Consider the following 24235-nt stretch of genomic DNA (forward strand, 5'->3'; position numbering starts at 1 on the left):
GACGTCACACTCCAGTAAATGCACACACACACACACACACACACACACACACACACACACACTCTGACCTGGACCACAACAAACTGCTTCAAGTCAGAGAGAACAGACTATGACAGGAAGTGTGGCGGTTTTGTCTTTCACAATAAAAGATTGAATTGAATACTTTCCTGCCATGGGGGTCAGCTGACCATGACAAAACAAATTAATGACGAAATACCTTCTGAAGAGCTGAAGATGTTCTCCATCTCGGCTCGGTTACTGGAACCAGACCCCCGCGATGACACCCACCTGTCAGTCAAAGCGTCCACGCTCTTAATCCTGCATAACTTTAAGCCTTAATATAATGTGAACAGGTGAGTTGTATATAAATTCACCCTCAGTACAGTTGTCATGAACGGGGAAATTAGCTACAGAGACCAAAACTGTTTTTTTGTACCAGGCTGTAAACAATGTTATTTCGCTGTGAAGTTGGACTTGACATGGGGATTATGGAGACTGACTCACTTCTGGAGCCAGCCTCAAGTGGACGTTAGAGGAACTGCAGGTTTTTAAGGTTTCACTTCACAGACATGGAGGTTGCAGCTTGATCTGAAGTCACATTCCCTGAATATAAATGTCTCCGTGCAGAGTTGAGGGAACTTTCTGTTGATAACAGTAATAAAAGTTTATATTACACATTTATACGTCAAGGTAAAATGCAATAATTACAACAAACATACAGATAATTTCATAACAATTGATTAATTAATTAATAACAGACACAGCCACAGCTGTGGCACCAAACACTATCACTTTTATTTTGAAAAACCCAGCATCTCCTGTCATACACCATCCGGCTGACTTGACACCGAGCTCTGCTGGAGGAGCGCAGCGGCAGAGCGGAGAGGGGCCCCGGTGCTTTTCCAATGCTGGGGAGCCGGGAACCAGGACCCGCGGGCGGCGAGGAGGCGGCGGCGGCGGGGGCCGGGTCGTCGGAGCCGCTGAGCCGGGCACACCACGGGAAGGAGACGCCGCCCGGCCGCGCAGGGTGTCGTCTCACCGGCCTTGTCAGCTGGAGGCAGAGACCGTGCAGGACTTCAGCCCTGTTTGCTGCAGCCCTCAGCATCCTGTGGTAGGACCATGACGCAGGGATATCACACAGACTGAGCTCCTGTTAATCACAGGGACACAAACATCATATTCATATTATTTCATATCATGTTTTTTTATTTAAATCAGAGTTTCCTGCAGAATTCTTCTACTTTAATAATATTTTAAGGCCAAACTCTGACTGTTTGGTACTTTTATATCAAGTAATATTCAACAAAATGTTTCAATCTTTATGTCAGAGGTTTGTTAAGACTGTGCACTGTTTATCCTGTTTGTTTGGATCTGTTTCCTGATTTTCTTACAGTTTCTTCTTCTTTAATTAAATTAATTATAATATTCCAATGTTTATATTCAGGGCCGTAAACAGGAGTGGCCCTAACATGACCCCCCTGGCCCTCGACACACACAAACACGAACATTAAATGTCTAAAATGTCACAATTATTTGGATTTTTGTCATTTTGTGGGGCTGAAAAAACATATTCTGCAGCTGATTCTTTAGTTTTATCAGAAAAGGCATCACTGGAACAGTTACACTGGGAATTGAATTATTATAAATAACTACACATCTGTGGTAGGGCAATAACACCAGCCTAGTACTCAAAAGAAGTTAATAAATCAGTATAACGAGAATTTTATAAATTTAGTTGATTATATTTTCTGTGCATTTTATTTCTCCTTACTGCTACGATTACAGTTACATAACTGTAGGGAAATATTTGCTTTATTTAAAGTTAGCCAAATTACAAAGTCTAAGAACACTGGAGTCAGCCTATAAAATATCCACTGTTTAAACTGAAATAATAAAAATAAAAACATTTCAAACTGTAAGTTTATAAACTTTTTTATATAAAAAAAACAAAAGCAACTCATTCTGCATCATTCCAGATTAAAATGTCTGTTCCAGTACTTTGCTTAGAACCCAACCGATACTGGATATTTGGGGTCAGATCAGAAACGCAAAGCGACCCACAGACGCTGCCTGATAGACGTGTAAATGTTGTTTTGTTCCTCTTCAGGTTCGTGGCCTTCAGCTCTCTCCGAGCGTACAGCCTCCTGGCCGTCATGCTGGCTCTGCTGGTCGTCACGGTGACCGCCAGAGACATCGCTCGGTCCAGATCGACAGGTAAGACGAAAAACAGTGTAACAGTGTTATCTGTTTAAGTCATTAAACAGCAAGTCAGCCTCTAGATATTAGAGGCGATTTGATAATCGTAAATTGCCTCTTTCTACTTCGAGCTTTGCATGTTAATACTATAACATTAGTTAACTCTGGGATCTGCGGCGTCTGTAGAGATGTCTCACTAAACTTCTTATATCTGTGTCATGTGGGTTTAAGCAGGTCTTAGGTCTGTTGACTCTTATTGGACTCGTGTCTTCTGAATATTCTGACACTGGAATTACATTTTTTAGACGAATCAGGAGGAAATGAACTTTGTTGAAGACCTGTCTCAGTCTCAGCAGCACAGCTCGATGCTGAACCGATGATCTGGTGTCATCAAAGATGATCTGTAACAACTCAAACTAACTAAAACTGAACCGTCTCCGGCACGACACAATCTGCTCGCATGCGTCTGCGCGACGTTCACTACACTTCGAGAAACAGAAAGTGCAAACCGTTTCACTTCATTGGTGGAGACTGTGATGCGTTAATGCATCTAATCAGAGGATTATACACTGATCGATGCATATTATATTCAACCTCTGCCATACTCTTTAAATACACACACACTGACCTCAACAATCTAAAACAATAAAGACTCACAACATGGCAGGAGGGAACTTTACAACAGCAGAAAAAAAATACCGGGAGCGTCGTGCATCCTGCTTTAGATTTTGTTTTTGTTTTTTTAATTTAAAGCTCATGTCGACAACAGACGAAGTTCGACACATCCCTTATTTAACTATGTCCTTTTTATGTCAACAGTGTTGATATTGAAAGAATATATCTGCTCAGACTTCGATAATCAATAATCGGTTATGACAGTAATCTCTCGCTGGCAGCAGTTTGTTGAAGCTGCTGGACGTCAGATGATTTCACCCTGATGGTGACTCGTTAGCCTGATGAGTCAGGACGAGGAGAGGATGAGGCACAGATGGTCCCTCATCAGCCCGACCGTTGCTCACTATTACGCCACTATTACGTCAGTGATGTTTGCATCTAGTCGGGATATTACTCCTAATATTGGTCCAGGGGTTTCCAGCAGTTACAGTTCAGATGAACAGCAGGAAACGTGTCAGTGATCTTGAAGATTACAGAGCGAAGCTGAATTCTGCTGACATTTAACTGTATCTTAAATAAATAAATAATGATGTATGATATAAGAGAGCTGAGCTGTTGCTCGCACAGTTTGCATGTAGCTGTATTTCCTCTGCTGCATGTCGTCCACTTTGTCCTTCAGACTGATTAAATACGTCTAGAGTGAAATTAATAACGTCCTCCTGTGCGGGGGCTTGTAGTTAATGCCACAGCATACAATAATATGGCTGTGTGCTTTCAGTTCACCAGCTAAAAAACACGATACAAACATGTAATACGTCTTTTATTATCTGTTTTATTTTACTCATTAGTGTTGTGTTTGCCAGTGTGACCTCAGTGATGATTAATAATAGATTTCTTCTCGTCCACAGGAGCTCACTTATGGCGCAGCATGACTGCAAGGTAAGACACTGAAGTGCATCTGAAGTGGATGTTCGTTTGCATGTGTGTGTGTGTGTGTGTGTGTGTTTGGCAGAGTTCTAGAAACATCTGAGCTGCAGATCTGCGCTGAAAGCAGGGATCGTCTTATTGGTTGAGTTAAAAGGTGGCCAAAGCTCTAGTATAGGTTAGTTCACGGCTGAGAAGAAGAGTCCAAAATCACTCAAAGGTCCAGTGTACCAGATTAAAAGGGATCTGTTTACTAGAATGAGACTTTTCCCAGCCCGCCAAGTTTCTACTGTAACCCAGAAGGGACAAACTAAACACGGGATCTAGAGAGGGACTTTCGCATTTTTTAATGACCGCTGTAGTTTCTCCTTCGTGTTAGAAAGGAGAGGGGGAAATGTAGTGATCGCGTTTAGCAACTAGATGCCACTAAATCCTCCCTGTCCTTTTGTTTCTGCGACCAGTGTGCAAACGAAGCATTAGCGTCAGCATTTGACTGCCAAAATATAAACGTAAAACACATGTACAACTTACGTTTGCATATTGAAGTATTGACCACAACAACCGCTTCAACTGTTCACTCATGTAATCCAAATAGAAAGTGTAAGTCTGGAAGTATGTGAATTGACACGCAGCAGCAGAAACCGTCAGGACATGAAACTCTCTTGGTTGAGTGGTCATTGTTCTCTGATCAGGTTTGAGTCGTGCCTTGCAGACTTCAGCATAAACTGAATGCACAGGTGTGTTGGACATACATCCTTTCTGAGAGGACACTCGTCCTAAATCTGCACTGGACTGCCGAGGAGCTGCAGCCCTGCAGAGCTGATTGGTCACACATGACTGTCTAATCTAATCCTCTCCGAGACTGAACCATGTGACGGCTCAAAGACTACAACGTTACAGTTTGAAGTCACAAATCACATACTCACCTTGTGATACATGAAAGATCAGTCGAGTAACCACGATGACGAACAAGTATTAGGGACACTGTAGGGACAAAGTATTGCACGAATAATAAGATGTACCCTTGCTAAACCAATCACTAAAACACAATTTAGATCAAAGATTCATGACGACTCATGTTGAAGCTTGCAACTACTTCCAATGTGTGTTCTGAAAACCTGCCAGTTCACGGTAATGCAACGGGACGTGGCGGTGTATCGTCTCCAGTTGCATCTCTAGTAAAAAACGAGGTGGTCAACTCTTTGCCCTTTCGACGAGCTGAAATTTGTAACTTGACTTGACCAGCTGACTTTTCTACGAGCTGACTGGCTGTTGGAACAGGTGACGTGCCTTATGTTGTAAAACCAGCCACTGGAGATTTAACAAGCCGAGTCACATGTGACACCATCAGCCAGTCTTGAGTCGAGCTGAGATGGGCTAGTTTGGTTTCATCTGGTTGTAAAACGTTGGTCTGGACTGGGCTTTGGTCTTCCTTGAATCCTTGAACTCTCTTCTCTTGGAAGCAAAAACTACCTACTGGAAGTGTGTTTAATTCGATCTGTGCACCTACATTCATGCTGATGGCAGAGGAATTGCATTGTGAGATTCATATCTTCTATCTACGCATAGACCTGCTGACAATTTGAAGTTACTATGGTAATAATTCAGCTGATTTCTGACCCCCGACTTAGTCTGGTTTGTCCAAGTGCTGGAGCTGGAGGCGATGGGAGGGGGTGAGTCACATTGGTAACCTGGTTCACACAAGTGATTGTGAATATGTGTGTGTGTGTGTGTGTGTGTGTGTGTGTGTGTGTGTGTGTTACTCGATGCCGCTGCCAGCTCCAAAGGCTCGCTGGGATTCAGCAGAGGTGACAGGGATTTGTGGGCGCCAGGCTGGATGCAACACATCTGAGTTATGTAGCTGATAGTCGGGTGAGTTCAGGTCAGGGGCGAGCCACAGAGTGTTTGGATGTAAAGACATGCAAACCCCTCGTGAGCTGGGTTTCCATCTCACAATAATACCGATAGAAGCAGAGACAGAAAGACCGAATGCAGTGTGGAAAACCTCGCCTGTGTCGATGAAGTCTTCATGGAGGGAAGACGAGCACTCACAGATTTGGACGCCATTGGTAAAAATGAATTTTAAGGGAGTAGTTAGCAAGGTCAACTCACAGCAAGAAGGTTCTGGGTCTGAACTCACCAGTCAGCTGGGAGGTTTATGTTAATAGGTTAATGGGTCACTCTAAGTCAACCATAGGTGTGAATGTGAGGGTGAATGGTTGTTTGTCAGCCCTGTGATGGCCACTTGTCTCCTAACCTGGGATCTGCTCCAGTCCCCCACGCCCCTGCAAAGGATAAGTGGTTACAGATAATGGATGGATGGATGGATGGATGGATGGATGGATGGATGGATGAATGGATGGATGGATGGATGGATGGATGGATATCTAATGCCAAGATTAACAATTCCAATTCAAGGTCCAAGCTTTTCTGGAGTTTTTAGATATTTCATGTTTGTCCAGTTGTCGACATGTTCACTGTATTTTTGCCCCCTTTCATTGATTGATGCAATCCAATCCAATGATTATGCCATGAAGTTGACTTTTATTACGGCTGTAACCGCTTGCTGAAAATAAAACACTCTGTGAAGCGTCCAGATTGTAAAAACAGACAAAAGAATCACGTAAACATAAAGGAAAATGTCCAAATCTGAGCAAATTAACAAAGTCTGGTGGGTAAAACACTCTGAAATGATCCCAATGTTTCAAACGCTGCCACGTCACAGAGCCGTATAAAATGTTTGTTGACTCTGTCATGGAGATGTTTAAAGGTTCCCTGCAGAGTTTTAGACCTTTTACAGTCGTAAAAGGTGATACAAAGTCCTGCAAATGGTTTATCCCTCCATCTGTTCCACTGATCAGCAGATGGCGGTAAAACTCCAAGAAATGCAGCAGTGCAGCAAAAAAGACAGGGAAGAAGAAGACTGATAGGACATAAACATGGAGTTCAAGGAAGGAAAAAGGTTCAGTGCATTGATTAGAACTGAGAAACACAGTGTGTTTTGATATGAACATAACTTTTGTTAGTTTGCACCTTTAATTTGATTATATGTTTTACCCTGAGATGAAAGTTAACGATGGTGACGTGCTGGTGTTTTTAATATTGTGGGAATAACAGTAAAGTAGAAACAGCTTTGTAAAAATAGATGTTATGGCAGTAAGTGTACCAAACAAAGTGGACAATGAGTGGAGTTCAGGATAAAAGTCCCTGATGATATTCAAAGCGGGGACGTTGTGGTTTATGTGGCCACAGAGTTCTCAAAGTGTCCTCCATTCATCTGCTGCATGTTTTTATTTCTTGCACCGAAGAAACAGTTTTTGATTTATTACACTTCCCTTCTGTCCTCGTTCGCATTTCTGCCTCTAAATATCTCTGTTTACCTTCTGCCTTCCTCTCTGTCTCTGTGTCTGTGACATTTGGACAGCAGGGTGGGATTGTCACCTGCCGTTGTCCATCAGAGGTGTCTTGTGGGTAATTGTACCGGCTCGCGAGCAAGTCTCGGGGCAAAAGGCTTGTGGGAGATTAGCTGCTGACCCAAAATGCGAGCTGACAGCTGGGATGTTTGAACCAACAACGTCCTTCCCTGATGTGACTCTGTCTGTGTCTGTGTGCAGTAAACATAGCCTGAAACTTTTATATAGATATATATGTAGTTCGTTTTTTTTTTTTTTTCTGCGTCATGACAAATATCTGACCCGTTCCACATGAGATCATGCTCCTCCATCAGCGTCCTCTTCGGTCTCTTCTCCTCTGCCATTATGTCCATAGAGGCTGCTGAGAACGGTCACAGTACCCGCTTGCCTAACTCCGGTTCTGGCACGACACTGGCACTGCTCTCCTGAAACCTTCCTCACCCAGCGGTCCAAAGCTCCTTTGCTACCACTGTAAACACCAACACACACCGAGCGCTCTGAGCGCCCAGTCCTGGGCAGTATGACTGAGCTAACATGAGCTAACAGCAGCTACAACTGTCAGCAGTTTACTTCACTGTCCATCATAAACTCTGTAAATCACAGAGAGTTGAGGCGGAGCAGCCGGAGGACATCAGAGGGAAAACCAGAAAACATTTCCTCCATAAAATATGATCCAGTTTCACCAGAATCAGTGAAATAGTTGCTGCTGTGTGACTTAGTGCCGTAAAGCGTTACGTACTTCTCCCGACCCGGAGCCCAAAGTTACATAGTGTGAGAACAGACGTACGAATGACAGAGACACCGTTCAGCTGATCACAGGTCAGTGTGGATCAACAGGAGGTCACAGTCGATAGTTTATGTTATTTTATTTTATACTTTATGTATGAAGTTACACAATGAGGCTTTAACTATAGTGGTGTCTGACTAGAAAACAGTAATTTCATCCTGCTGAACATATTTCCTTCTGGAAGGCAACAACAAAAAGTAGAGCATGACCAACATCTTTAACCGTGAAGATGAAACGTTACATCATTCCTACGTGACGTGTCTTTAAATGGATTTTGTTTTTGTGGCTTGCTGTGCTGCTGTTTGTTCCCACAACAAACACAAAGTGTCTTAAGAGTTATGAAACCTGAGTGTGTGTGTGTGTGTGTGTGTGTGTGTGTGTGTGTGTGTGTGTGTGCGTGACTCAGCTGTTTCACCACTGACAGAACTGATTCAGGAGGTGTGACAGGAAGCAGTCGAGCCAATCAGATCACTTCACACAGAGGGGGGTGTGCTTCAAAGCGAACCCTCTGACTGGACGGAGGAAACAAAACAACAAACCAGCCACGAGAGTTTCATCACAGTCAAATGATAATCGAGTCATTTATTATTGAAAAATCACACATTTGTTTGCACGTGTTGACCGAGTGAGAACTAAAATTCGATTAAACACAGCCAACAATCTGATGTCGTGGTAATCCTCAATTCTAGATCAGTTTACCTTCTTGTTTTACCACAACATCTCTAATATCCTGTGTACTGAACGTTGTTTATCATAAAACTAACTGTGGAGCATCCGAACAAGAAGTTTGCACAACTTCCAAGAAGCTGCATGTGTGTGTAGTAATGTCCACCGTCATGGAGCAGTTATGATGCAAAAGCTGCAAAAACAAAAAGTATTTGTTCAGATTCTCATAAATCTAAAGTTGAAATATGTCATGACAACATGAATCAATTTAATTTTAGTGCAGTGAGACTCATTTCTGTGAGCCGTGTTAATGCACAGGCAGTTTAAAAATATATATAGTTAGGTTTTTTAGGACTCAGATATATTAGAGGTACAGAAAGAAGTGATTTTTGAAGTGAAACGTGTCACTCAATCATATAAAACTTCATATAAGTACGCAGACTCATCTTGTTTGACAATAATACATATATTGATGTAATTCTTTGTAGGCAATTTCAATTCTAGGAATTGTGTTTATTCAGTTTCTTTCTGGGAGTTAGACCACTCAAACAAGCCACCTATAACAGCATCCGCCTGTCAATCAAAGCGTCCACGCTCTTAATCCTGCATAACTTTAAGCCTTAATATAATGTGAACAGGTGAGTTGTATATAAATTCACCCTCAGTACAGTTGTCATGAACGGGGAAATTAGCTACAGAGACCAAAACTGTTTTTTGTACCAGGCTGTAAACATGTTTATTTCTGCTGTGAAGTTGGACATTTGGACATGGGGACTTATGGAGACTGACTCACTTCTGGAGCCAGCCTCAAGTGGACGTTAGAGGAATTGGCTTCACTTCATTGCCACCAAGATTGCCGCTTGGATTACCTGAAGTGAAACGTCAAATTGTCAAGGAATGCGATACAGTGTTTTGATTACTGAGCTTTACAGGTGCCTGTAGGTGGATTTTGTTACCAAAATGTCAAACTTTACCTTCAAATAAACATCCATCGCCTCTGAAACGCTGTCATCAACACACAAACAACAGTGAGTCAGTCACACGTGTCCGCTCTCATCTGTCTGTCCATGCCATGTCACTGACACAAGCAGAGGCGTGTTTGGGAGGTTGATGGTGTTGGGGTTGGTGGTGGTGCTGAAGGGTGTTGCTGTTTCTACCCCCACTTACCCCATCCCTCTGTCCTCCTGATGGCTGCCAGTTGGAATGTAGTGTGACCGGGTTATTTTTAGACGAGGCCGCTTGAAATACTCCAAGCCGGGGCTTCATTGAGGATAAACACAAGCTGCTCTCGCGCCGTGTGGCACGTAGAAACCTGAAAGTTTGCCTCAACCCTGAGTTCGTGCAAAGACAACTTCTTACTGTCTCTCGTTTGCCGTAAGAAGCATCACTTTGACCATCCGGTATTTGACTGCCTTTAATACTGTCGGCAAATCTTGTGAAGGTACCCGAAGCTCTTGAGATGTCTCCTGAAGATCGTGGGGCAGGATTGAGGTATTGTGTGTATTTTGTGTGTGTGTGTGAGTTTCTTTTGTGTCTTTAAAGGATCCAAATCACAGGAAAATAAATATGTATATATATTCTCTCTTACCAAACTGATAGTTTGGGTTTTATCTGTCTAGGTTTGGAGATACATGCCTAAAACACTTTGGAAGTAAATGGAAATTTGTGGTGCTTAAAGACTTGAATGTTTGATAAATGCTGTAGCAACACGTCCCAGTTACTTCTGGTGACTTTTAACAGAATAAATACATCTGGAAAGAGAAATGTTTCTTTTTTAGCAGTTTGGGTGAACTGAACCTTTAAGGCTCTTGGGAAGCTACAGTCTTATTCCTGTTTGACCTGTGCAATCTGCATCTTATATTACTTGTAGTAATATAAGATGCATCTCATATTATTTGTATATAGCATCTTATATTACTTGTAGCAAGTAATATAAGATGCTTCTCATATTACTTGTAGCTTTTGGCTCCATGTCTTGGGCAGACACATGCAGATGGGCCTTTTGCGAGGGTAAAAACTCGCCCGGCAGTTTGCGCTTTCTCACTCCATTAATGTCAGCTTCCTGTAAATGTAAACAGGTATTAGGTGCATTGGGTTTCTGGCGATATATACCCACAGACAAGTGGGTAAACATACTTACACTCCGCCTCCCCTTCCTTCCTTCCCAATCACAAGTGACGAGCTGGGATGTTTTTGCCGCTGTTCCTCGCATTGTTTGTCTCGCGCTATTTTTAAAGCGCCGTCACCGGGGCTTGTTAGAGGCTCAGACATGACGCTCCCTGTGTTGTTTTTTGAGATTACTGATTGGGTAAAAAGTGATATCTGCCTGACAGCTGCTCATGCGGTGCCGCCGTCCTCCTCCCACGCCTGTAGTCCTCTGACGTGTTTGTTGTCATGCTCTCTGTTGAAAGTTGGACGTTTTTTTTCTGTTGGAGTGATGACTGAAGTCTTGAGACTGACACACTGGTGGATGGTGGTGGTCTGCATTAATGAAACATGATATAGTCGCTTCTCATCGTAGTGGTCATGGAGTTCAGACAGCATGTGACAGGAGGGATGAGGAGAATGACGGATGCATGCAACCCAGGATAGTTATTCTTCTCAAGTTGTGCAAATCCTTCTGGACTAAAAGGAGCGAGATGAGATTCTGTGTAAAGTCTCTGAGGACAGAGTCAGCCAGAGAGACAGATGGGTAAATAAATGGGTTGATGATGATGGCGCCTTCTAATGCATACCAATGCTGTCCGCCTACATCATGGTGACCAGACGTCCTGGTTTGTCCGGGATTGTCCTGGTTTGTCCGGGATTGTCCTGGTTTCAAACTGGGTGTCCCAAGCGCCAACAGATCTGTATCACATCTGTAAACTGACTAAAATGCCCCGGTTTTCAACATTCATCACTATCAAATTGTCCTCATTTGAAAATATGATCAGCCTAGACTGCTGAGGTAGTGACCTTATTCCGATACAGCCAATCAAATCTTGTATAAAGCAGTAACATCAGTGGTTACACTGAGCCAGACAGAAGCCTGCTAAACAAACACAAGAGCCACAGACTCTTAACAACAACCTACATTAGCTTTACTGCTGAAGTCTCTGTCTCTAAGGGTATTTTTATTGCAGGTTGTTGTTGAATAGAATCCACAATCGTACTATTTAAAGTCTCTTTCTTACTCACAAACATGAACGAACGTCTTGTCCGCCACCTTAGCTGCTAACGTCAGTTTTCAGGCTATTAAGTCATATTGTGATTAAAAGTACCAGTTCCAGCTTTCACTGGGAATAAGATGCAACCTTATTCTATTTCATACCACGGTCACTTTCAATATTTGTTTTTGATTAACTGGTTTAGGATATCAAGTATCCAAAGAGTAATTCATGTCACTCCCTCTGTTTGAACCTAACCATGGACTGCTATGATGACGGATAAACTCAAACAAAGGATGGAATTTTGGGTCACTGCATCATACAGATGTTTCCAACTAGTCAGCAACAGTTTGTCAGAATTGAACAATTGTAAATAGTTGTGCGACCAACCCAGAGCCGTAACGCATGATGATATGTGCCAATATAAGAAAATAATAGAACAGGTGGATGTAAAGTGTCTTTCTAACATTACAAGCTTGGCAAGAAAAGTTTGAAAACTTGTTTGCAACTTTGCTTGGAAGCTGAGTTTGTTAACATAATGTCTTCATCCAAACATAATGGCCTGCTCCCTCTGGAGAATTGGAGGCTAATTTGACTTTGGACTAATTTAAAAGTTGTCATGATGTTTACCTACAAATATAACAAGGTGGACGTAATTTTAAATGGGCTTCTCTCATTTCTGAACGTCGCCAAACATCCACCCATGCCACTGAACCCCATCACCTCCAAGAAAAGAGTTTGTCTCCATGTTTGTAGGAACAAACTGCTCTCCCACATTCCAGGTAAAATGTGATATGGTGAAGTTTGACAGCACTTTATCCAGGAAGACTTGCTTCTCTTTCCAAGGAGACTCTTTCGTGGAACAGAGAAAGGCCTCTCCATGTCTGTCCCTTACTGCTTTTCTTGCTTCACGGTATCACTGTCACATGTCCGACCCATCATGTTTACCCAGAAATCAGCCTGGGGGGTCATGTGCCTGGAAGTCGAGAGGGGAGCCGCGAGTTGACCTTTCGTCATAAGGGTTATGTGAGACCCCTATGACGAGAGTGTTTGAGTCAGGTGGGAGGGGTGGTGGGTGTATATGAGATACTGGAGCTTCTTGTGGCCTCTCATGGTTAGAAAGAAGGACTTTAGGTGGTTTAGTTTGTCTCTTCCAGCAAGATGCTGGGTCTCCAAAACCAGTACAAACTGCACAAGTGGATTGAAGCTGGTCGCCAGTTCCAAATGTAATTTTTACTCATGTTGCATGTAGCTTCATTAGGATAGCTATATTCAATCCACTAATCTGATGGATACATTCATAATCCCCAGAGTATAGATTGCAATGACTTTGTGATAATTAGATTTGATCTTGTAATGCCAGTGTCACTTATCCAATGAAATATTTCAAAATGTACTTGACCGATTGCCACGAAATCTAATGAATTTATGGTTCCCAGACTATGTGCTTTAGTGATTTGGTAAAATGTGTCAACACTGTTGGGTGGATTGCCATGTAACTTTGTGCACACAGAATTTAGTCCACCGATTTACACACACATTGCATTGAAAGGTGTGTTAACAAGGTCTTGGGGAGTTATGTCACTTGTTAGACCTTTTGACGAAAATAACGAAAATAACATTTAAATCTGCTTTTTCTACACATTGCCATCATATCAGAGATCGACCCTGACATGTTAATCAAGCATCAACTCCGATCAAGTAATTTTTTAACGTAACCTTAATTGTTGGCAAATAAAAAATGTTATGTCTTGTTTATAAGCGATAAAGGTGAATACAGAGTTTGTACAGAACAGCTGTGTGTGGAGGAAAAAAGGGTTGCTCAGCAGGATTTCCATCAATTAGCACCTGACAACAGATGCTAATTTGCTTTGATTACTCTCGAATGCCAAAACTTTCCCTTAAGGGCTGCCAGCAAGAGGGATAATTGTGCAATATGATCTCTTCCTGGAAATGTAAGTAATGCAGTTGTTCCACAGTCAGTTCTGCACCATGTACATTAAACTCTATGGTGGCACGTGTACAGGTTTGGTTATGTCGCCCCAATAACCTCGATAACTTGATGGTTGTAACTGGATGGTTGTTAAACCACTAGACCTAATGTGCAGGGATCTTACAAGCAGCTCGTAAACATTGACCTGCTCAACTGCCTTGTTAAAATCGTCAAGCTTCCCCTTCAACACTGTTTAGAGTTTGGAATGGTTGCTGACTCAATAAGCAAACTTGAGCCAGGAAACCAGAATCTGACATCAAACAGTTTGCAGGATCTTTAAGGTCAGGATGGAAGTGATGAGGTGTCTAGAGAGGTAAAGCGCTGGTTGGTGGTGGCAAAAACGAGGTTAGGACTGGGGTGATCACAAAAAAAGGCAGAATTCAAAAAACACACTAGCGAGATGGAACGATGTGGCAGATCCCGGAAGGTCGAGTCAGTCTTTTATCCTTTGCTTACCTGCTCTTGTACTTGTTCTCATAGAATCACACTTGACTTTTGCATCTACAATATGCAAATACTCCCTTTACGACCACATCTCTTCCAATTAGCAGAGGAACCTCACAGCTGTGTTAAACTGGCGGGAACCTGCTTAGCTGTTGTAGAAACCAGATCTCCATGGAGATTTCACACAAGCCAGTTTAAAGTTTCCAGGACAGCTGCTTGGTTTCCATCCTCTTACTTAAATTTCATACATTGTCATTTAATCTGGTGAAAACTGTGGAGGCAGGCCACTGTTACATTTACTACTGCCAGTTTGATTTATTTGGTCCAAACCACAGTGAAAATTTGACTTAGCTGGGTGATTTTTGGATATTTTGTATGATTCAACAGGCTGAAACTGAATAAACCCATTGGGTTACAGCTTGTTCAGCTGAGAGAAGAACAGGACTTTAGCTGCCCTACTCTATTTCAACACACATGACCTACACACATGTGCCTTTAATAGCTGTTTTATGAGAAGTGAGCACGAGGGCGGATAGTAGAGCTGATTTTTTTTGGGGAAGGTGGTGGAGGGGAAAGTTTCATACCTCACCAGGTGGCCCAGAATTCCCAGCAGTACCACAACATGGAAAGCACTTTCACATTCCTGTTCCCATCTGCCACCTGTCTATTTAGTCATCTGGCCAGTTTTATTGTAGGCTTCTTAATTTAGACGATGACATTTGCATTGGACAGGCTTTTTTTTGGGACTTAATTTTATCAATGACCCTCAACCAATAGAATTCAAAAGCCTGAAAATAAAACCTCTCGATCCCTTTCAAGTCAGATGTTGATACTATTTTTATTGCAGGGTGACTGCATATTGTATCAGTAATTACATGGTGACCATAAACACATACCAACAAGTCAAGTCACTTTATTTGTAAAGCACATTTAATGATAACACAAATGCCAACAGCTTCAGGTCAACTGATCCCAGAATGCTGGAAGAGACTACAAAGAGAAACCAAAGCAACTTTTCAAACAACTTTTCCATGATATGGGAAAGACTTTTTGAAGAACTGAAAAGTTACTGTAGTTACCTATGCATTTTGTGATTGAATGCACACCTTTTAACAGCTATAATTAAAAAACATTAACAGTGACTTCACCCATGAATTGTGGTGCAGAACCATGGTGGTTCAGATGCAGAAGTGATAGAACAGGGGATGCTAATGAGCGACAGGTAATCTACATTTTGTACACTGTAAACTACTAGCTTACAAGTTGTGGAAGTAGTTTTTGGGGTTTGGCAATTAATGATTATTTTCATAATTTGCTAATAAAGGCATTACTTTTTTGTTGTCTATAAAGTCACAAAGGAATAGTTTAAAATGCCCTAAACAAGTTAAATCTGATGTTTACAAAGTGATTTTCTGTCCGTCCAATAGTCAAAACTAAAAATAAAAATGTTACAATGGTATAAAATAGAGAACTGGAACTGGAGTTAGTAAATGTCCGTCCTTTTTGCTCGATATTGACTTTAAAATATGATCAGGACGGCTGATAAGCAGTTGTTCACCATATGAACTTACAAGGTGATAATATGTCAGTGTTCTGCTTACAGCTTGTTTCTGCTGGCCAGAAAATCAGTTAACACCTGTTCAGTTGAAGAACATGATCTGTGTGAGTGATCTGGTGTCCTCATTGGTAAAACAAAGACAGACCAGCAGCATGTTGTTTCAAGTTTTTAAGTGACTAAAACTACTCGAGGTTCTTCATCTTTCAACAAATCCACTGTCTCTTGTGTCTGACACTCTGTATGCCCAACCATCCACCTGACCTCCATTTGAGACCGTTAGTGGCAGCATGTCGACGATGAGTTATCCTTACCATGACTAACGTTGCTTCTGTCTGTTTTATCTTGTAGCTGGGAGATCATCGACTCAGGCCAGGATAGCCGGTCTGGAACTGGACTTCAGCTCAGCGACTCCCTCAAACTCTTCCTCCAGGAGACGTCGGCTTTCAAACAGCAAAACCCGGGCAAGGTGGGGCAGCGGACGACCTCGGGCTAACCTTAACTGTTCACTGAGTCACCACAGGGAGTGGAGTGGTTGTCAGTGGTTGTACATTTTAAAGGAATAGTTCAACATTTTGGGGCGATTGCTATTGCAAATGCATCAGTATACATTTATCATCTCTGTGTTTGTTTTTCCTTTCTCTTCTAGTTTTGCCTGCTGGTTTGCAGTTTGTGCACCTTCTTTGCTGTCTTAGGACGCTACATTCCAGGGATTGTTATCTCATATGTTCTAGGTGAGTTTGCACATGCTACAGACAGGCACAGCTGGAGGGTGGTTGCATGTTTGTTATCCTGGTTTATGGTTAAATTGATCTCTAGCCAAAGCCAAAATACAAATGTTTTACTGTCTAGCTCTATGCTCATTTTCAGATATCTAGAATTGTTTTACAGATATCTGTAGATAATCAGTGAAATAGTTGGTGATGTGTTGTTTCTGCAAATAAAGTTCAAATGACTTTTTTGTGTGTGTTTTTATGTCCAGTGATGTACGTTCAGATCTTATTTTCCGTGTTTTTCCCTCTCTTGAACTTTCTCTGCAGTGCTTGGCGTTTTCCTGTGGCCTCTGATTTCATCTCACGAGGTCGGTTTGTGGCTGGAACCAGTTCTGCAGAAACTGGACTTTGGCATCGGGGAGTTCCTTCGGAAAATCAAAGAGAACCATGGTAACTATGTCAAGATGTTATGTGTCGAAACAGTTCTGTCCTCCAAACAAATCGGAAATGTACAACGTTTGAAATGGCAGAGTTGAATGCTTTCATGAACTGGATAAAGATGCATCATTAGCAATACTATCATTACCGATATTTCAGCGTATAAATGTTGTAAACTTACAGCTTGTCTGTTTGTTTCTTCCTTTCAGAGAAGAGGATCATGCAGGCTCAGACTGAGAAAGAGGGCATCGAGTCGGACCTCTCTTCCATGTTTCCCAAGGTTGGCTGATCATCTCATCTTGATCTAATTGTTGCCTGACAGGGTCCAGTTAAAGCTAATTGAAATTTAGCACACATGATCCATATCAGCATCAAGATGCTTTCAAAATCTGCCCTTCGTGCCAAATACCTGGTTACAGATTACATTCACTGAGTGTGCCTACCGTCAAGAGTGGATCATTTATATCGTCATTGTATGAATAAAGTGCATGTAATGCAAAGTCACAAGCAGGACTAGACTCAAGTCAGATTTGAGTCCACCTACTTACTCTCAGCTGTTAGCCACATCTTACAACCTTCCATCAGTGGATTGGAGTTTGATCTTGGAACCAATTGGCCGTCTGACAACAGCCAATGTTACAGAGTTTTCAGTGCATCCTGCAGATAACCATAAAACAGATAACGGACATCTCGGCCAAGACTTCCTTTGCAGTCCGATTAGTAACCTGGGATAAGTGAGAAACACGTTTTGCCTGCCTGCTCTACCACACGGACTGTTAACCTGCATGCAACCAATGCAAAACATGATTGGTTAATGTTACTCTGATTACAAATGGAAAAGAAAAGTGTGATGTGCACATGTGCTTTACATTCCTTTAGTTGTTCAGCTTTGTCAGGTAACTCACTTACTTAGTTCTGAGCTCTGCACTTGAAAGTCTGACCTCTCCGCGTGTTTCCCTCCTACAGCTCGACTCCACGGCGTGTAAGGAAATGTCTGTATCCGACACAGAGGTGTCTGACGTGACGTGGACGGACAACGGTACTTTCAACCTGTCAGAAGGACACACGCCACAAACTGAGAACTCAGAAGGTACAAGAAACAGAAATATCTCAATGTCCACTGTAAATATATCTGACATGACCTTTCAATTAGTTTAAGGTCGACACAATGCAGATTGCATCATAGAATGCAGTACAATGAAAACTCAGGGGTTACAGATAAATTACCATAAATATCTGATGGATTATATTTGAATTGAACATTTTCAACAGAATTTAATAGTACAAAATATTAATTAATTTTAAGTTGTTTCAACACAGTAAATATTCATATAAATATTAGTAACAATACAAATATTATTCTTATTGTCACTTTTTCAAAATTAGATTTCCCTGCCAAAAACTTGCAAATCACAACATGCAGAATAATTTTGGATTTTGCATTCAGTGACACACAACCTGCCTGCAATGCACAAATAATCCACCAGAGGGTAGAAGACCTGTCAGGTTGCATACAACAGATGTCCGAGGAAAGTATCGATCATTGCTGTGTCTCTATTCGGATATTTGTAGTAGATGTAGTACATGTTCTGGAGTTTTCTCTCCTGAGGTTACACGAGGTCCTGTGTGGGCCTTGAGGTCCCGTGTGGGCCTTGAGGTCCTCAGCAGTATTAGTTGTTTGTCTTTGGTTGGGAACAGTAGGTGCCAGTCTATCTCAACACTGTGGTGTCCAGGGTCACAGAGACCTGTTGCTGCCTTCATAGACATAATAGATAGCTTGTTGTTGACGGTCCAATCTGCGTAAACAGACATCTGTGTCTCCAGACTAGAACATGCTGACAATAACACCTCCATGGGTAAAGACATTCTCTTTGACTGATTCTGGGCGTGTAGTATTTGTGGTGTTATCTTGGGGTTTAAAGTCGATCCACCAGGATGAGTTGGGCAGAATGTGAGACCGACTCAGGCACTTCTGATGAACTTTGAGAGTGTCTCTAATTCTCCTTGGTTAAGCGTCAATAAATAATACAGCATAAGACATCAGAGGCTCCTGAACACTTTCTTCCCTCCTGACCTTTGACTTCAGTGATTTATCCACAACAGTACACCTGCATTGTAGTGTTGTCTCAATTTGGAATGTATGAAATATATTCATATAAGAAATATATGAAATACCAAATATTAGGACTTGAAAGAAGTCTTACATACTGTGAACATGTCACTGTTCATCAAACTCATTTTTACAATATTTCCATTGTTTTGAAATAAATATTTTTACCTGACAGACCTCGACAGAGAAGAAGCCTTCACTGGCGGTCTTCCAGAATTCCCCTCACTTGACAACGGCACAACGACCAATGGTGACGATGACGATGACCTCAGCCTCGGTCTTCCCTCACCTCCACCTCAGCCTGGGCAGCCAATCAAATCCAAGCATACATCCTCCTCTCCTTACAAAGACCAATCCACCGACAAAGCCCTCGAAGTTGTCAACCAGATGGCAGGCGACTTCATCGCCGCCGCTGTCACAGCCGCCATCCAGGAGAGAATAGAGGCGGCGGTTGGCCTGACGGCGCTGAGCGAAGCCTCGGAGCGGTCGAGGCTCACAGAGTCCACCAGGCTGCTAGAGCTGGCCGAGGAGTCGGACAGCGAGGTGGAGGACTTTGAGCTGCTGGACCAGTCGGAGCTGGAGCAACTGGAGGGGGAGCTGGGGCTCGGAGAGGAGAAGGTCCAGGCCAAAGAGGAGGAGAAAGCTAAGAGTGACAAGCCGGCCTCTTCTGGATTCTTCTCTAAACTTCTGAGACGCCAGTAATTGATCGGCCGGTGGTGGTGGGGGGGGACGAATTACACAGGACATGTGGAGGGGAGCACAGTTGGGGGTTGTTTCCATTTATCTTTTTTTTCTGTAGAGCTAACATTAAAACTTCAATATTGAGGTGGAAGTAATGTCACTTTAATCATAATCATCGAAGCCTAATGCCGAGATCAGAACACACGATCAAGTCAGATAAAGACCCGACTCGGAGGGTGCTTTGGCCAGTGCAATGTGCACGTCACTACATATTTATTTTATTTATTTATTAACATTTATTTAATCTTTTGTCATGCGCCCCATACAGTATTTGCCCGTACTACCCAGCAGCCAATTAGCCTAGAGGTCATGTTGCAAGTCTTATATTAACGTTTAGATACAAATACGGGTAACGATGTGGAGCTTTCAGGTGCGTGGTGGGTCTGCAAAACTGGAATCAGCAGGACTCTGGTTGAAAAATGTCCTCCTACTTTGCAAATTTGAGAAGATTTATTGTTTTTCACTGCTTCAGGCGTGTAGCGGTAGCAGTCAGTCAATCACGTTGCATTAAATCGCAGTGATAATTTTTTGTAGATCTAGGTATAAAAAGGATCACATGCAGACAGATCTCGTTTCACCCCATTAGTCTTGATACCAGTCGGTGCTGCAGTCAGTACCTTAAAGATGTACTGACACTGACAGCCCTATACTATGATACTATGAAATACAAACATATCGTGTAGTCTGATCCCGGCATAAAAGGTTGTTGATGGAGGACTAAGGTCCCACTTTTGGTTTTAATAAATTGCTGTGGGTATATTTGTCTTTTCAAAGCACCTTCTGTCACTTATCACTAAAACACTAAATCGTTCAAACTTATGAAGAAAATACAAACGTATATTTAAAAAATAAAAACAGGACTTAAACATTCCCAAAACAGACTTTCCCCCTTCATTGTTTTGTAAGCCTGAATTCATCCCAGAATTGCATTGAAAAGTCCAGTAACTGCAGCAATGTGCACATTTGACCTGTAATTTCGGGTAGAGTCTTTGTGTTATATGTGACTGACTGCCTTTAGGTTCAAACACAACGTTCACAGCTCACAACACAACTTCACCACGTTCACCTCACTGCTGAATTTATTCAACCAACTACATTGCCCAGAATTCCAGGCATCAAATCAAATGACAATCACTCAGCGATGAAAACACCTTAAATGCTCAACATACTACTACTGTTTGACTGTGAAGATTAAACAGTAGGTAACCTTTTTTTATTATTATTTCCTTTTTTAATTTTATATGTTTTTTTTTTTAAATATTTATGTTGTCGTGACTTTTATTTTATTTCAACATGCAGTAGGTCTCAAAATACTATGCATGGAAATCTCATTTTGAGACATAAATATATTAAAACATTAAAACATTTTACTTCCAGTGCATCGAGCTCATGAATTTAAGAAAAAACGTACTTTACTGCATTTGGATCATCCTCTAACCAGTCAAATTTTGATTTTCATAGGTCATTGTTATCAGACTCGTAGTGTGCCGACTGGTTTTGCGAAATCATTGGATATTTTTTTATAGAAATGTCTCCAAACAAAAACAAACCACTGCAAAATAAATTTTAAAATGCTGCATACTTACACATTTAGTCAGATCTGAAGAACCCAGACTTTCTTTTAGGGGCCTTTTTCTAACTGATTGATGGATTTAAAGGAATATTGTTCAAGTCCTAGATGATCTATCCATGTATGATACATCCATGCGGTGCCATCAACAGTTAAAACCTGACGCGGATGTACAGGTTGTGCCACCTGATAACAAGCTTTGACTGATTAAACACAAGGGTCCAGGGTGCCATGGTAGCCCCTTGGTTGGAGCCCTGACCATGGATCACCGTGTTTGTGTCGTGGCCCGAGGAGCTTTGAGGCAGAGACAGCTAGACTCGGTCCGATCCTAAACGTGGTCGGTACCCGAACAAAGAGAACACAGGAAACAACATGACGCTCTGCCGAAGGATGAGCGGACAAAACAAAAAGGTTTTCTCCAGTGATGACTACATGATCAGAACTCCAGTCCTGCGGCTATAGTACTGGATTCTATTAGATCGGGTTAGACTGAATATAAATCGGACCTGGTCAGCTACTAGGAACCAAGAGAGCCCATGAAGACCTGTTGACCTCACAGCATAGGATGATCCAATGAAGTAAAATGTAGTTTTAGTGCACTAAAAGTAAAATGTTACAAGACGGCGTATTTCCATTTTCACCTTAATTGTTGCACCTATGAAGGATGATCTGCTGTCCGTCTGCTCAGTCTGTCGTGAATTCACCGAACGCATAAAATGACTGAACTGTTTCTTTAACGCCTTGTACATTAAAAGACACTGTTTTTATAACAAAGACACAGCAATGTATAACGCATCCTCTTGAATTAATCATGTAATGCCTTGTATTAGCATAACTCTAAAGATAATAATAGAAACATTTGTTTATCAGTGCCTAAGAGGACTTTGTAGTGGCTGCAGTTTATTTCTAGCTCACGTGATAACTGTATGAAACAAAGAAATGTTCCAACCTCTGAATAATTGTTCAGAAAGGTGTAGGCTTCACTGAATAAAAACCTTTTTAAATATTTAGTAAAAGATAAAAACAAATCATGTTTCTCATTTATTTTCCGGTTGTGTCATGGTGGCTTCCATGCAGTACACTGTACGTTGGTGGGTCAGAACCGAACTGCATAAACATAATGTACTTTTACGTATTTAAACTAAAGGATGTCAATAAAATGTTGTAACGCAGTCTGTAGTTTCATGATTTAACCTCTTCGTGCGTGTTTCAGTAACATTGCGGGGACATGGCTACCATTTGGAGTCCCCATAATGTAGATTATTAAACGTGTGTGTTTGTGTCCAAGTTTTTCTGCCTCTAAACTTTACTCCACCTGTCAGCAGAGATGTATAGTAACGAAGTGGAACTACTTAAGTACTGTACTTAAGTACTAAAATGCAGTATCTGTACTTTTTTGGAGTATTATTTTTTTCCCCAACTTCCACTTTTACTGCACTACATATTTTTGATGAATTTAATACTTTTACTCCGATACATTTTTCATGTACTGAATCGTTACTCGTTACTATTGTAGCATCCAGCCGGACACGTGATGAATGACAAGGCGATATTCAACAAACTGCATTTATTGCTGAACGGTTTGGTTCCAGGACTTGGTGACTGTCGGCCGTAACCACGCCAAAAAAACAACTGAACAGTCCCCCTTTACTCCAGTACTTTATACATCTCTGCCTGTCAGTTGTAGTATTTTGGATTAAGATCAACAGATCAATAGCTTTAAGAAACAACAACCCAACATTAAATATAGTAGTGAATTAGTGACCACATTAAAAGTCTACCTACGCATAATAAAACATAAGTAAGGCATCACTGCCAGTCAAAAGTTTTATCCCACATCAAAACTCGTAGTTGTTTAGTTGCCTGTGGCATCATGATGATGATTCTTTTAAACCCAGACACAAGAAAGCTTCAGGAACTTGTGGCCAAATGTAACGGTCAGTACCATGTCTTCAACAATGAGGTGAAAGATTGTTCTCAGGTCACAGAGCTGCTGAACAAGATCAGAAATACTGTATAACAGAGAAGAACGGAAATATAACAGAGAGCAGAGAAGGCGATTGAAGAGGAGAAAGAACGAATCCTGAAAGAGAAAGAAGAGTACATGCACACTGTTTTGAGTTTATTGTTTGGCATGATCTGTACTGACAGTTCACGGTGTTTACTAACTGGGCGAGTTGACCACTAAATGTTCAGAAGTGTCGCACATTGCCAAGAACAAAGATTTCAGAATGTTATATGATTGTTTAATAAATCTGATATTAACTAAATCTGAGTTTTTCAAGTCTATCTAACTACCAGTTATTAAAAGTTATCTAACTGGCTTTATGCCTCATGTATTCATGTAACATCATGTTGTGAGCATAGATGAGGAAATACTATTTAACGGGCCAGCTACACTCACATGCCATTTTGGAGAACTGGTGTCATTTCTTGTAAATGCCAATGGGAGTGGTGTACAGGGTTTGCTCTTAACTATATATTATATATTATATACATTCAAGCTGTGGGAAAGTGAAAGAAACACAAGGTATTTATTTCTGATGCTGAAGCAGTCTGTCTAGACAAATTTGAGACAAATTTCCTGACTTTTTTTGCAAACCCTCCATATAAAATAACAATATAATTAATATGCAATGAATAATGCTCATTGACATAACAACATTTTTTTTGTAAGGAGAACTTTACTAAAACCATGGAAGAGCATTCAAACGTATAAAGCTGTTTGTAGTAGGAGACTCCAAACTTTGAACAGTAACATGCCTTTAAAACATTTTAATATAATCTGTCAAACAGCAGAGATCCATCATACCACGAGACAGTAAGTAAATCTACATTCCCCCTCATTCTGTTTGTTAAGACAGGTCAGGAATTTACACTTAAATAAAAGAAAAGGTTTTAAAACATAAATGCCGATTCAGAAA

At 41.5% G+C, this 24235-nt stretch overlaps 1 protein-coding gene and 1 long non-coding RNA gene across 4 annotated transcripts; one reads left to right on the plus strand and one right to left on the minus strand.

The window, feature by feature from the left end:
* Positions 1-797: 797 nt before the first annotated feature.
* Positions 798-22315, plus strand: LOC104937345 (reticulophagy regulator 1). The gene is made up of 9 exons (XM_027276772.1): positions 798-1111; positions 2108-2214; positions 3720-3750; positions 16091-16208; positions 16389-16473; positions 16780-16902; positions 17100-17170; positions 17857-17980; positions 19176-22315. The coding sequence occupies exons 1-9, from the start codon at positions 906-908 to the stop codon at positions 19700-19702; spliced, it is 1392 nt and encodes a 463-aa protein (XP_027132573.1). The 5' UTR covers positions 798-905; the 3' UTR covers positions 19703-22315.
* Positions 16761-17916, minus strand: LOC113745251 (uncharacterized). Of its 3 annotated transcripts, none has more exons than XR_003462064.1 (4): positions 17800-17916; positions 17439-17671; positions 17072-17225; positions 16761-16877 (listed from the first exon to the last, which is right to left on the minus strand). It is a non-coding gene; the product is annotated as an uncharacterized LOC113745251 (long non-coding RNA). The 3 variants fall into 3 exon arrangements; XR_003462063.1 differs by having other exon boundaries at positions 17439-17615; positions 17800-17910; XR_003462062.1 differs by having other exon boundaries at positions 17439-17846.
* Positions 22316-24235: the final 1920 nt, after the last annotated feature.

Source organism: Larimichthys crocea, unplaced genomic scaffold (assembly GCF_000972845.2).
Source record: "Larimichthys crocea isolate SSNF unplaced genomic scaffold, L_crocea_2.0 scaffold55444, whole genome shotgun sequence".
Lineage (NCBI taxonomy): Eukaryota > Metazoa > Chordata > Actinopteri > Sciaenidae > Larimichthys > Larimichthys crocea.